The sequence below is a fragment of the Chiloscyllium plagiosum genome, unplaced genomic scaffold (genome assembly GCF_037043375.1).
Source record: "Chiloscyllium plagiosum isolate Xiang-an unplaced genomic scaffold, Cpla_swu_hap1 HiC_scaffold_46, whole genome shotgun sequence".
Taxonomy (NCBI): Eukaryota; Metazoa; Chordata; class Chondrichthyes; order Orectolobiformes; family Hemiscylliidae; genus Chiloscyllium; species Chiloscyllium plagiosum.
Window position 1 is genome coordinate 9197603 of NW_028270184.1, and position 13899 is coordinate 9211501.

The window sequence follows — 13899 nt, forward strand, 5'->3', positions numbered from 1 at the left end:
GACCTTGTTCACGTTTAGGTGTCAAGGTTGGCGTGGCACCGGGGTTTGGGGGGGGGAGGGTAGGGAAGGGAGGAAAAAAAGGAAACAGGAAAAGGTTCCTCACGTAAGCCCCCTCTCCCCATGGTACCTACCCGGGCCTGAGCTCGGTTCTGACCCAGCCGCGTCAGGCAGGAGAAGTTCTCCGGTGGGATGGAGGGTGCCGATGTCATGGCGATGAGGCAGTTGGTGTTTGCTGAGCTGCCCACCACCAGCACCTGCAGCAACGAGAGAGAGAGAGAGAGGGGGCAGCTTGGGTGATGGGCTCTCTTGAACAAACAGGCTGCACTCTCCTGTTCACATTCTGCCCGAACTGTTGGAGAGGCTCCACCTGACCCAGCGAGACTGACCAGGATTCAAACGGTTAGCTCCTCGTTTTTGGCCAGCAGGGGTATGACGGGCTGAACAGCCTTCTTCCTGTGCTGTGGGATCACTACCACTGGACAGTGAAGAAGGTGTTTGGTAAGGATTGGTGGTCTCTCAGTACTGACCCCGTGACAGTGCGGCACTCCCTCAGTACTGACCCTCCGACAGTGCGGCACTCCCTCAGTACTGACCCTCTGACAGTGCGGCGCTCCCTCAGCACTGACCCCCCGACACTGCGGCACTCCCTCAGTACTGACCCTCCGACAGTGCGGCACTCCCTCAGTACTGACCCTCCGACAGTGCGGCACTCCCTCAGTACTGACCCTCCGACAGTGCGGCACTCCCTCAGTACTGACCCTCTGACAGTGCGGCGCTCCCTCAGTACTGACCCTCCGACAGTGCGGCACTCCCTCAGCACTGACCCCCCGACAGTGCGGCACTCCCTCAGTACTGACCCTCCGACAGTGCAGCACTCCCTCAGCAATGACCCCCCCGACAGTGCAGCACTCCCCTTGCACTGACCCTCTGACAGTGCGGCACCCCCTCAGTACTGCCCCTCCAACAGTGCGGCACTCCCTCAGTACTGCCCCTCCAACAGTGCGGCACTCCCTCAGTACTGACCCTCCGACAGTGCAGCACTCCCTCAGCAATGACCCCCCCGACAGTGCAGCACTCCCCTTGCACTGACCCTCTGACAGTGCGGCACCCCCTCAGTACTGCCCCTCCAACAGTGCGGCACTCCCTCAGCAATGACCCCCCCGACAGTGCAGCACTCCCCTTGCACTGACCCTCTGACAGTGCGGCACCCCCTCAGTACTGCCCCTCCAACAGTGCGGCACTCCCTCAGCACTGACCCTCTGACAATGCGGCACTCCCTCAGTACTGCCCCTCCGACAGTGCGGCACTCCCTCAGCACTGCCCCTCTGACAGTGCGGCACCCCCTCAGTACTGACCCTCCATCAGTGCAGCACTCCCTCAGCACTGACCCTCCGACAATGCGGCACTCCCTCAGCACTGACCCTCTGACAGTGCGGCACTCCCTCAGCACTGACCCTCCGACAGTACGGCACTCCCTCAGCACTGACATTAAGATTGTCAGCCTGGTTTAAGGTTGAACTGTTTGCAATGATACCCATCCCACAAACAGCTGTTCCAGTAGATGAGAGCGCCGTACGGTGAATCCAAGGCTGACACCACTGTCCAGCAGGCACAGGGTTGGGCTGGCCTGGGTGACCTCCCTCACTGACAATTAAATAATTCAACACGTCATGCTGCAACCCAGTCATCTGCAGCTTAGTGAGGAAGGGGGTGGCGATGAATTAATATTGATAAACTGTGAGGAATTTCAACTCTTTACCTTGACAGTCTTCTTGGCATAGGTGTCTAAGGCCTCCCCCTGGGATCTGAATATTCGAACATTATACTTGAAATGGTCGTCACACTCCACTTCCTTTGCCCTGGGCGCTGCTCCAAGCAGAATCGCAACATCCACATCCCGAAAGCCTACCTCGGCACGGTCTGTCACTGTCACACCTGCAGGAAACAGGCTGGTGAGTTAGGTTTGATTGGTCCACCAGCAGACCCAACAAACAGCGAGACAAGAATGAAAACCAAACAGAGAGGGCTGGAGAAACTCAGCAGGTCTTACAGAGACCGCGACAGTGGGAGCAGGGCAGCTGTGCCCTCGGTTCAACAACGACCCTCTGATGATCATCCTACCCACTCTCCTACTCTATTGCTGTACCTCTGCACATCCCTGGGCACTGCAGGACAATTTAGCACGGCCAATCCACCCTAACCTGCACATCCCTGGGCACTATGGGACAATTTAGCACGGCCAATCCATCCTAACCTGCACATCCCTGCACACTATGGGACAATTTAGCCTGGCCAATCCACCCTAACCTGCACATCCCAGGGCACTATGGGACAATTTAGCACGGCCAATCCACCCTAACCTGCACATCCCTGGGCACTATGGGACAATTTAGCACGGCCAATCCACCCTAACCTGCACATCCCTGCACACTATGGGACAATTTAGCACGGCCAATCCACCCTAACCTGCACATCCCTGGGCACTATGGGACAATGTAGCACGGCCAATCCACCCTAACCTGCACATCCCTGGGCACTATGGGACAATGTAGCACGGCCAATCCACCCTAACCTGCACATCCCTGGGCACTGCAGGACAATTTAGCACGGCCAATCCCCCCTAACCTGCACATCCCAGGGCTCTATGCGACAATTTAGCATGGCCAATCCACCCTAACCTGCACACCCCTGGGCACTATGGGACAATTTAGCACGGCCAATCCACCCTAACCTGCACATCCCTGGGCACTGCAGGACAATTTAGCACGGCCAATCCACCCTAACCTGCACATCCCAGGGTTCTATGCGATAATTTCGCACGGCCAATCCACCCTAACCTGTACATCCCTGGACACTATGGGACAATTTAGCACTGCCAATTCACCCTAACCTGCACATCCCTGGACACTATGGGACAATTTAGCACGGCCAATCCACCCTAACCTGCACATCCCTGGGCACTATGGGACAATTTAGCACGGCCAATTCACCCTAACCTGCACATCCCTGCACACTATGGGACAATTTAGCATGGCCAATCCACCCTAACCTGCACATCCCTGGGCACTATGGGACAATTTAGCACGGCCAATCCACCCTAACCTGCACATCCCTGGGCTCTATGGGACAATTTAGCACAGCCAATCCACCCTAATCTGCACATCCCTGGGCACTACGGGACAATTTAGCCTGGCCAATCCACCCTAATCTGCACATCCCTGGGCACGATGGGACAATTTAACATGGCCAATTCACCCTAACCTGCACATCCCTGGGCACTACGGGACAATTTAGCCTGGCCAATCCACCCTAATCTGCACATCCCTGGACACTATGGGACAATTTAGCACAGCCAATCCACCCTAACCTGCACATCCCTGGACACTATGGGACAATTTAGTATGGCCAATCCACCCTAACCTGCACATCCCTGCACACTATGGGACAATTTAGCCTGGCCAATCCACCCTAATCTGCACATCCCTGGGCACGATGGGACAATTTAGCATGGCCAATTCATCCTAACCTACACATCCCTGGGCACTACGGGACAGTTTAGCATGGCCAATCCACCCTAACCTGCACATCCCTGGGCACTATGGGACAATTTAGCACGGCCAATCCACCCTAACCTGCACATCCCTGGGCACTATGGGACAATTTAGCATCACCAATCCACCCTAACCTGCACATCCCTGGACACTATGGGACAATTTAGCATGGCCAATCCACCCTAACCTGCACATCCCTGGGCACTATGGGACAATTTAGCACGGCCAATCCACCCTAACCTGCACATCCCTGGGCACTATGGGACAATTTAGCATGGCCAATCCACCCTAACCTGCACATCGCTGGACACTATGGGACAATTTAGCATGACCAATCCACCCTAACCTGCACATCCCTGGGCACGATGGGACAATTTAGCATGGCCAATCCACCCTAACCTGCACATCCCTGGGCACTATGGGACAATTTAGCATGGCCAATCCACCCTAACCTGCACATCCCTGGGCACTATGGGACAATTTAGCATGACCAATCCACCCTAACCTGCACATCCCTGGGCACTATGGGACAATTTAGCACGACCAATCCACCCTAACCTGCACATCCCTGGACACTATGGGACAATTTAGCACGGCCAATCCACCCTAACCTGCACATCCCTGGGCACTATGGGACAATTTAGCACGACCAATCCACCCTAACCTGCACATCCCTGGACACTATGGGACAATTTAGCACGGCCAATCCACCCTAACCTGCACATCCCTGGGCACTATGGGACAATTTAGCACGACCAATCCACCCTAACCTGCACATCCCTGGACACTATGGGACAATTTAGCACGACCAATCCACCCTAACCTGCACACCTTTGGACTGTGGGAGGAAACCAGAGCACCCGGACGAAACCCGTGCAGACACGGGGAGAGTATGTCCACCTCCACACAGACTGTTGCCGAAGGCTGGTATTGAACCCGCGTCCATGGGGCCGTGCCACCTGATCTGGCAGCATCTCTGCAGGGAGTCTGGTGACCCTTTGTCAATCTTCAGAAGTGGAGCTCGAACACGAAGTCGTCGGAGATAGCTCTGTTCCTTTGTGGCTACCCACTTTGATCTGGAAGCTTCTGTTCCCTGCTGGAGGGTGGACCTCGATACTCAATCTCTTGCTGCGTAGGGACAACGGCAGTGGCAACGTTGATACAATGGCACAGTCTGCCAGTAGATGACTTCTTTCCTAAACTCTGTATTCCAACCCATTCCAAATACTTGGCAATTATCTATCCCACAGTACTGAACAGGGGAAACACTGCATTTTTCTCCCCACAGATCTTGCCTGATCTGAAAGTTTCTATTTTCAGTTCTCCAGTATCTGCAGGGCTTTTTTCTTTGCAAGCTGCTGAAGTATTGCTAAAAAGATGACTCGAGGGAGTCACAGGACAAACATGCCTGCTCTGCTTTCCAAGCCAGCCTTGGAATCTGTTACACCCACTCAACAACAAGCAAGGTCTGGGTTTAACTTCACGCACAAAGCTAACACCTCCGACAGTGCAGCACTCCCTCAGTAATGACCCTCTGACAGTGCGGCACTCCCTCAGTACTGACCCTCCGACAGTGCGGCACTCTCTCAGTAATGACCCTCTGACAGTGCGGCACTCCCTCAGTACTGACCCTCCGACAGTGCAGCACTCCCTCAGTACTGACCCTCTGACAGTGCGGCACTCCCTCAGTACTGACCCTCCGACAGTGCAGCACTCCCTCAGTACTGACCCTCTGACAGTGCGGCACTCCCTCAGTACTGACCCTCTGACAGTGCGGCACTCCCTCAGTACTGACCCTCCGACAGTGCGGCACTCCCTCAGTACTGACCCACTGACAGTGCGGCACTCCCTCAGTACTGACCCTCTGACAGTGTGGCGCTCCCTCAGTACTGACCCTCCGACAGTGCGGCACTCCCTCAGTATTGACCCTCCGACAGTGCGGCACTCCCTCAGTACTGACCCTCCGACAGTGCGGCGCTCCGTCAGTACTGACCCTCCGACAGCGCGGCACTTCCTCAGTACTGACCCTCCGACGGTGCGGCACTCCCTCAGCACTGACCCTCCGACAGTGCAGCACTCCCTCAGCACTGACCCTCCGACAGTGCGGCACTCCCTCAGCACTGACCCTCCGACAGTGCGGCACTCCCTCAGCACTGACCCTCCGACAGTTCGGCACTCCCTCAGCACTGGCCCTCCGACAGTGCGGCACTCCCTCAGCACTGGCCCTCCGACAGTGCGGCACTCCCTCAGCACTGACCCTCCGACAGTGCGGCACTCCCTCAGCACTGACCCTCCGACAGTGCGGCACTCCCTCAGTACTGACCCTCCGACAGTGCGGCACTCCCTCAGCACTGACCCTCCGACAGTGCGGCACTCCCTCAGCACTGACCCTCCGACAGTGCGGCGCTCCCTCAGTACTGACCCTCCGACAGTGCGGCACTCCCTCAGTACTGACCCTCCGACAGTACGGCACTCCCTCAGTACTGACCCTCCAACAGTGCGGCACTCCCTCAGTACTGACCCTCCGACAGTGCGGCACTCCCTCAGTACTGACCCTCCTACAGTGCGGCACTCCCTCAGTCCTAACTCCCCGACAGTGCGGCACTCCCTCAGTCCTAACTCCCCGACAGTGCGGCACTCCCTCAGTACTGACCCTCTGACAGTGCGGCACTCCCTCAGTACTGACCCTCCGACAGTGCGGCACTCCCTCAGTACTGACCCTCCGACAGTGCGGCACTCCCTCAGTACTGACCCTCCGACAGTGCGGCACTCCCTCAGTACTGACCCTCCGACAGTGCGGCGTTCCCTCAGCACTGACCCTCCGCCAGTGCGGCGTTCCCTCAGCACTGACCCTCCGCCAGTGCGGCGTTCCCTCAGTACTGACCCTCCGACAGTGCAGCACTCCCTCAGTACTGACCCTCCGACAGTGCGGCACTCCCTCAGCACTGACCCTCCGACAGTGTGGCACTCCCTCAGTACTGACCCTCCGACAGTGCGGCACTCCCTCAGTACTGACCCTCCGACAGTGCAGCGCTCCCTCAGTACTGACCCTCCGACAGTGTGGCACTCCCTCAGCACTGACCCTCCGACAGTGCAGCACTCCCTCAGCTCTGACCCTCCGACAGAGCGGCACTCCCTCAGTACTGACCCTCCGACAGTGCGGCACTCCCTCAGTACTGACCCTCCGACAGTGCGGCACTCCCTCAGTACTGACCCTCCGACAGTGCGGCACTCCCTCAGTACTGACCCTCTGACAGTGCGGCACTCCCTCAGAACTGACCCTCGAACAGTGCGGCACTCCCTCAGTACTGACCCTCCGACAGTGCGGCACTCCCTCAGTACTGACCCCCCGACAGTGCAGCACTCCCTCAGTACTGACCCTCCGACAGTGCGGCGCTCCCTCAGTACTGACCCTCCGACAGTGCAGGACTCTCTCAGTACTGACCCTCTGACAGTGCAGGACTCTCTCAGTACTGACCCTCCGACAGTGCAGGACTCTCTCAGTACTGACCCTCCGACAGTGCGGCACTCCCTCAGCACTGACCCTCCGACAGTGCGGCAATCCCTCAGTACTGACCCTCCGACAGTGCGGCAATCCCTCAGTACTGACCCTCCGACAGAGCAGCACTCCCTCAGTACTGACCCTCGAACAGTGCGGCACTCCCTCAGAACTGACCCTCCGACAGTGCGGCACTCCCTCAGCACTGACCCTCCGACAGTGCGGCTCTCCCTCAGTACTGACCTTCCGACAGTGCGGCACTCCCTCAGAACTGACCCTCCGACAGTGCAGCACTCCCTCAGAACTGACCCTCCGACAGTGCGGCACTCCCTCAGAACTGACCCTCCGACAGTGCGGCACTCCCTCAGCACTGACCTTCCGACAGTGCGGCACTCCCTCAGTACTGACCCTCCGACAGTGCGGCACTCCCTCAGCACTGACCTTCCGACAGTGCGGCTCTCCCTCAGTACTGACCCTCCGACAGTGCGGCTCTCCCTCAGTACTGACCCCCCGACAGTGCGGCTCTCCCTCAGTACTGACCCTCCGACAGTGCGGCACTCCCTCAGTACTGACCCTCCGATAGTGCCCACTCCCTCAGTACTGACCCTCCGACAGTGCAGCACTCCCTCAGTACTGACCCTCCGACAGTGCGGCTCTCCCTCAGTACTGACCCTCCGACAGTGCGGCACTCCCTCAGTACTGACCCCCCGACAGTGCGGCTCTCCCTCAGTACTGACCCTCCGACAGTGCGGCACTCCCTCAGTACTGACCCTCCGATAGTGCCCACTCCCTGAGTACTGACCATCCGACAGTGCGGCACTCCCTCAGTACTGACCCTCCGACAGTGCGGCGCTCCCTCAGCACTGACCCTCCGACAGTGCGGCACTCTCTCAGCACTGACCCTCCGACAGTGCGGCACTCCCTCAGTACTGACCCCCCGACAGTGCGGCTCTCCCTCAGTACTGACCCTCCGACAGTGCGGCACTCCCTCAGTACTGACCCTCCGATAGTGCCCACTCCCTCAGTACTGACCCTCCGACAGTGCGGCACTCCCTCAGTACTGACCCTCCGACAGTGCGGCGCTCCCTCAGCACTGACCCTCCGACAGTGCGGCATTCCCTCAGCACTGACCCTCCGACAGTGCGGCACTCCCTCAGTACTGACCTTCCGACAGTGCGGCACTCCCTCAGAACTGACCCTCCGACAGTGCAGCACTCCCTCAGTACTGACCCTCCGACAGTGCGGCTCTCCCTCAGTACTGACCCTCCGACAGTGCGGCACTCCCTCAGTACTGACCCCCCGACAGTGCGGCACTCCCTCAGTACTGACCCCCCGACAGTGCGGCTCTCCCTCAGTACTGACCCTCCGACAGTGCGGCACTCCCTCAGTACTGACCCTCCGATAGTGCCCACTCCCTCAGTACTGACCCTCCGACAGTGCGGCGCTCCCTCAGCACTGACCCTCCGACAGTGCGGCACTCTCTCAGCACTGACCCTCCGACAGTGCGGCACTCCCTCAGTACTGACCCTCCGACAGTGCGGCACTCCCTCAGCACTGACCCTCCGACAGTGCGGCGCTCTCTCAGCACTGACCCTCCGACAGTGCGGCACTCCCTCAGTACTGACCCTCCGACAGTGCGGCATTCTCTCAGCACTGACCCTCCGACAGTGCGGCATTCCCTCAGCACTGACCCTTCGACAGTGCGGCTCTCCCTCAGTACTGACCCTCGGACAGTGCGGCACTCCCTCAGTACTGACCCTCCGATAGTGCCCACTCCCTCAGTACTGACCATCCGACAGTGCGGCACTCCCTCAGTACTGACCCTCCGACAGTGCGGCGCTCCCTCAGCACTGACCCTCCGACAGTGCGGCACTCTCTCAGCACTGACCCTCCGACAGTGCGGCACTCCCTCAGTACTGACCCTCCGACAGTGCGGCACTCCCTCAGCACTGACCCTCCGACAGTGCGGCACTCCCTCAGCACTGACCCTCCGACAGTGCGGCACTCTCTCAGCACTGACCCTCCGACAGTGCGGCATTCCCTCAGCACTGACCCTTCGACAGTGCTGCACTCCCTCAGCACTGACCCTCCGACAGTGCGGCACTCCCTCAGCACTGACCCTCCGACAGTGCGACACTCCCTCAGTACTGACCCTCCGACAGTGCGGCACTCCCTCAGCACTGACCCTCCGACAGTGCGGCACTCCCTCAGCACTGACCCTCCGACAGTGCGGCGCTCCCTCAGTACTGACCCTCCGACAGTGCGGCACTCCCTCAGTACTGACCCTCCGACAGTACGGCACTCCCTCAGTACTGACCCTCCGACAGTGCGGCACTCCCTCAGCACTGACCCTCCGACAGTGCGGCACTCTCTCAGCACTGACCCTCCGACAGTGCGGCATTCCCTCAGCACTGACCCTTCGACAGTGCTGCACTCCCTCAGCACTGACCCTCCGACAGTGCGGCACTCCCTCAGCACTGACCCTCCGACAGTGCGGCACTCCCTCAGTACTGACCCTCCGACAGTGCGGCACTCCCTCAGCACTGACCCTCCGACAGTGCGGCACTCCCTCAGCACTGACCCTCCGACAGTGCGGCGCTCCCTCAGTACTGACCCTCCGACAGTGCGGCACTCCCTCAGTACTGACCCTCCGACAGTACGGCACTCCCTCAGTACTGACCCTCCAACAGTGCGGCACTCCCTCAGTACTGACCCTCCGACAGTGCGGCGCTCCCTCAGTACTGACCCTCCTACAGTGCGGCACTCCCTCAGTCCTAACTCCCCGACAGTGCGGCACTCCCTCAGTCCTAACTCCCCGACAGTGCGGCACTCCCTCAGTACTGACCCTCCGACAGTGCGGCACTCCCTCAGTACTGACCCTCCGACAGTGCGGCACTCCCTCAGTACTGACCCTCCGACAGTGCGGCACTCCCTCAGTACTGACCCTCCGACAGTGCGGCACTCCCTCAGCACTGACCCTCCGCCAGTGCGGCGTTCCCTCAGTACTGACCCTCCGACAGTGCAGCACTCCCTCAGTACTGACCCTCCGACAGTGCGGCACTCCCTCAGCACTGACCCTCCGACAGTGTGGCACTCCCTCAGTACTGACCCTCCGACAGTGCGGCACTCCCTCAGTACTGACCCTCCGACAGTGCAGCGCTCCCTCAGTACTGACCCTCCGACAGTGTGGCACTCCCTCAGCACTGACCCTCCGACAGTGCAGCACTCCCTCAGCTCTGACCCTCCGACAGTGCGGCACTCCCTCAGTACTGACCCTCCGACAGTGCGGCACTCCCTCAGTACTGACCCTCCAACAGTGCGGCACTCCCTCAGTACTGACCCTCCGACAGTGTGGCACTCCCTCAGTACTGAATCTCCGACAGTGCGGCACTCCCTCAGTACTGACCCTCCGACAGTGCGGCACTCCCTCAGTACTGACCCTCCGACAGTGCGGCGCTCCCTCAGTACTGACCCTCCGACAGTGCAGGACTCTCTCAGTACTCACCCTCCGACAGTGTGGCACTCCCTCAGTACTGACCCTCCGACAGTGCGGCGTACCCTCAGTACTGACCCTCCGACAGTGCGGCACTCCCTCAGTAGTGACCCTCCGCCCGTGCAGCACTCCCTCAGTACTGACCCTCCGACAGTGCAGCACTCCCTCAGTACTGACCCTCCGACAGTGCAGCACTCCCTCAGTACTGACCCTCCGACAATGCGGCAATCCCTCAGTACTGACCCTTTGACAGTGCGGCACCCCCTCAGTACTGACCCTCTGACAGTGCGGCTCTCCCTCAGTACTGAACCTCCGACAGTGCGGCACTCCCTCAGTACTGACCCTCTGACAGTGCGGCTCTCCCTCAGTACTGACCCTCCGACAGTGCTGCACTCCCTCAGAACTGACCCTCGAACAGTGCGGCACTCCCTCAGTACTGACCCTCCGACAGTGCGGCACTCCCTCAGAACTGACCCTCGAACAGTGCGGCACTCCCTCAGTACTGACCCTCCGACAGTGCGGCACTCCCTCAGTACTGACCCCCCGACAGTGCAGCACTCCCTCAGTACTGACCCTCCGACAGTGCGGCAATCCCTCAGTACTGACCCTCTGACAGTGCGGCACTCCCTCAGTACTGACCCCCCGACAGTGCGGCACTCCCTCAGTACTGACTCTCTGACAGTGCGGCACTCCCTCAGTACTGACCCTCCGACAGTGCAGGACTCTCTCAGTACTGACCCTCTGACAGTGCAGGACTCTCTCAGTACTGACCCTCCGACAGTGCAGGACTCTCTCAGTACTGACCCTCCGACAGTGCGGCACTCCCTCAGCACTGACCCTCCGACAGTGCGGCAATCCCTCAGTACTGACCCTCCGACAGTGCGGCAATCCCTCAGTACTGACCCTCCGACAGAGCAGCACTCCCTCAGTACTGACCCTCTGACAGTGCGGCACTCCCTCAGTACTGACCCTCCGACAGTGCGGCACTCCCTCAGTACTGACCCTCCGACAGTGCGGCACTCTCTCAGAACTGACCCTCGAACAGTGCGGCACTCCCTCAGAACTGACCCTCCGACAGTGCGGCACTCCCTCAGCACTGACCCTCCGACAGTGCGGCTCTCCCTCAGTACTGACCTTCCGACAGTGCGGCACTCCCTCAGAACTGACCCTCCGACAGTGCAGCACTCCCTCAGAACTGACCCTCCGACAGTGCGGCACTCCCTCAGAACTGACCCTCCGACAGTGCGGCACTCCCTCAGCACTGACCTTCCGCCAGTGCGGCACTCCCTCAGTACTGACCCTCCGACAGTGCGGCACTCCCTCAGCACTGACCTTCCGACAGTGCGGCTCTCCCTCAGTACTGACCCTCCGACAGTGCGGCTCTCCCTCAGTACTGACCCCCCGACAGTGCGGCTCTCCCTCAGTACTGACCCTCCGACAGTGCGGCACTCCCTCAGTACTGACCCTCCGATAGTGCCCACTCCCTCAGTACTGACCCTCCGACAGTGCAGCACTCCCTCAGTACTGACCCTCCGACAGTGCGGCTCTCCCTCAGTACTGACCCTCCGACAGTGCGGCACTCCCTCAGTACTGACCCCCGACAGTGCGGCTCTCCCTCAGTACTGACCCTCCGACAGTGCAGCACTCCCTCAGTACTGACCCTCCGATAGTGCCCACTCCCTGAGTACTGACCATCCGACAATGCGGCACTCCCTCAGTACTGACCCTCCGACAGTGCGGCGCTCCCTCAGCACTGACCCTCCGACAGTGCGGCACTCTCTCAGCACTGACCCTCCGACAGTGCGGCACTCCCTCAGTACTGACCCCCCGACAGTGCGGCTCTCCCTCAGTACTGACCCTCCGACAGTGCGGCACTCCCTCAGTACTGACCCTCCGATAGTGCCCACTCCCTCAGTACTGACCCTCCGACAGTGCGGCACTCTCTCAGTACTGACCCTCCGACAGTGCGGCGCTCCCTCAGCACTGACCCTCCGACAGTGCGGCGCTCTCTCAGCACTGACCCTCCGACAGTGCGGCATTCCCTCAGCACTGACCCTCCGACAGTGCGGCACTCCCTCAGTACTGACCTTCCGACAGTGCGGCACTCCCTCAGAACTGACCCTCCGACAGTGCGGCACTCCCTCAGTACTGACCCCCCGACAGTGCGGCTCTCCCTCAGTACTGACCCTCCGACAGTGCGGCACTCCCTCAGTACTGACCCTCCGATAGTGCCCACTCCCTCAGTACTGACCCTCCGACAGTGCGGCGCTCCCTCAGCACTGACCCTCCGACAGTGCGGCACTCTCTCAGCACTGACCCTCCGACAGTGCGGCACTCCCTCAGCACTGACCCTCCGACAGTGCGGCGCTCCCTCAGCACTGACCCTCCGACAGTGCGGCACTCCCTCAGTACTGACCCTCCGACAGTGCGGCATTCCCTCAGCACTGACCCTTCGACAATGCGGCTCTCCCTCAGTACTGACCCTCCGACAGTGCGGCACTCCCTCAGCACTGACCCTCCGATAGTGCCCACTCCCTCAGTACTGACCATCCGACAGTGCGGCACTCCCTCAGTACTGACCCTCCGACAGTGCGGCGCTCCCTCAGCACTGACCCTCCGACAGTGCGGCACTCTCTCAGCACTGACCCTCCGACAGTGCGGCACTCCCTCAGTACTGACCCTCCGACAGTGCGGCACTCCCTCAGCACTGACCCTCCGACAGTGCGGCACTCCCTCAGCACTGACCCTCCGACAGTGCGGCACTCTCTCAGCACTGACCCTCCGACAGTGCGGCATTCCCTCAGCACTGACCCTTCGACAGTGCTGCACTCCCTCAGCACTGACCCTCCGACAGTGCGGCACTCCCTCAGCACTGACCCTTCGACAGTGTGGCACTCCCTCAGCACTGATACTACCTGTGTTGGCCTGGCACTCGGTTTAAAAACGCTGGCAGAGACCAAATACATGCTCCCTTCCCTCTGTTGCTTTTAAACAAGGTGCTAAACTGGATAAATACGTGAGGATGGAGGGGATAACCCGGGATGAGGTGGGATGGAGAGGAATCTTGTGTGGAGCAGAATCTTCAGCACTGAGCCAATGTGCCTCATGACCTGTTTGTGCACTGTCCACGCATAATCTGTTGTCAATACCTTCACACTGTGTTTTGACATTTCAGCACTGGTCATGGTCTTGGTACCTTGAAGAAGTCCGAAAGCACAGTCCTGTAGCTCCATGGCGACCCCGGTCAGCACAGCCAACATCGAGGGGAAGTCCATCAGAACCAGAAACACCGGCTACAAGAGAAACAAAAGTGTGACATTCGGGCGGGAAGGCAAACCCAAAACAAGATGAGGGGA

General features: G+C 59.8%; 1 protein-coding gene across 1 annotated transcript in view; it reads right to left on the bottom strand.

The window, feature by feature from the left end:
* Positions 1-13899, bottom strand: part of LOC122543869 (malate dehydrogenase, cytoplasmic-like) — a 41044-nt gene that overhangs the window by 18398 nt on the left and 8747 nt on the right. Inside the window, exons 3-5 of the mRNA XM_087983555.1 lie at positions 13740-13836; positions 1760-1935; positions 132-254 (exon numbers count right to left, since the gene is read on the bottom strand). Coding sequence (XP_087839681.1) covers positions 132-254; positions 1760-1935; positions 13740-13836 — 396 coding nt within the window. The remainder of the gene's footprint in view (positions 1-131; positions 255-1759; positions 1936-13739; positions 13837-13899) is intronic.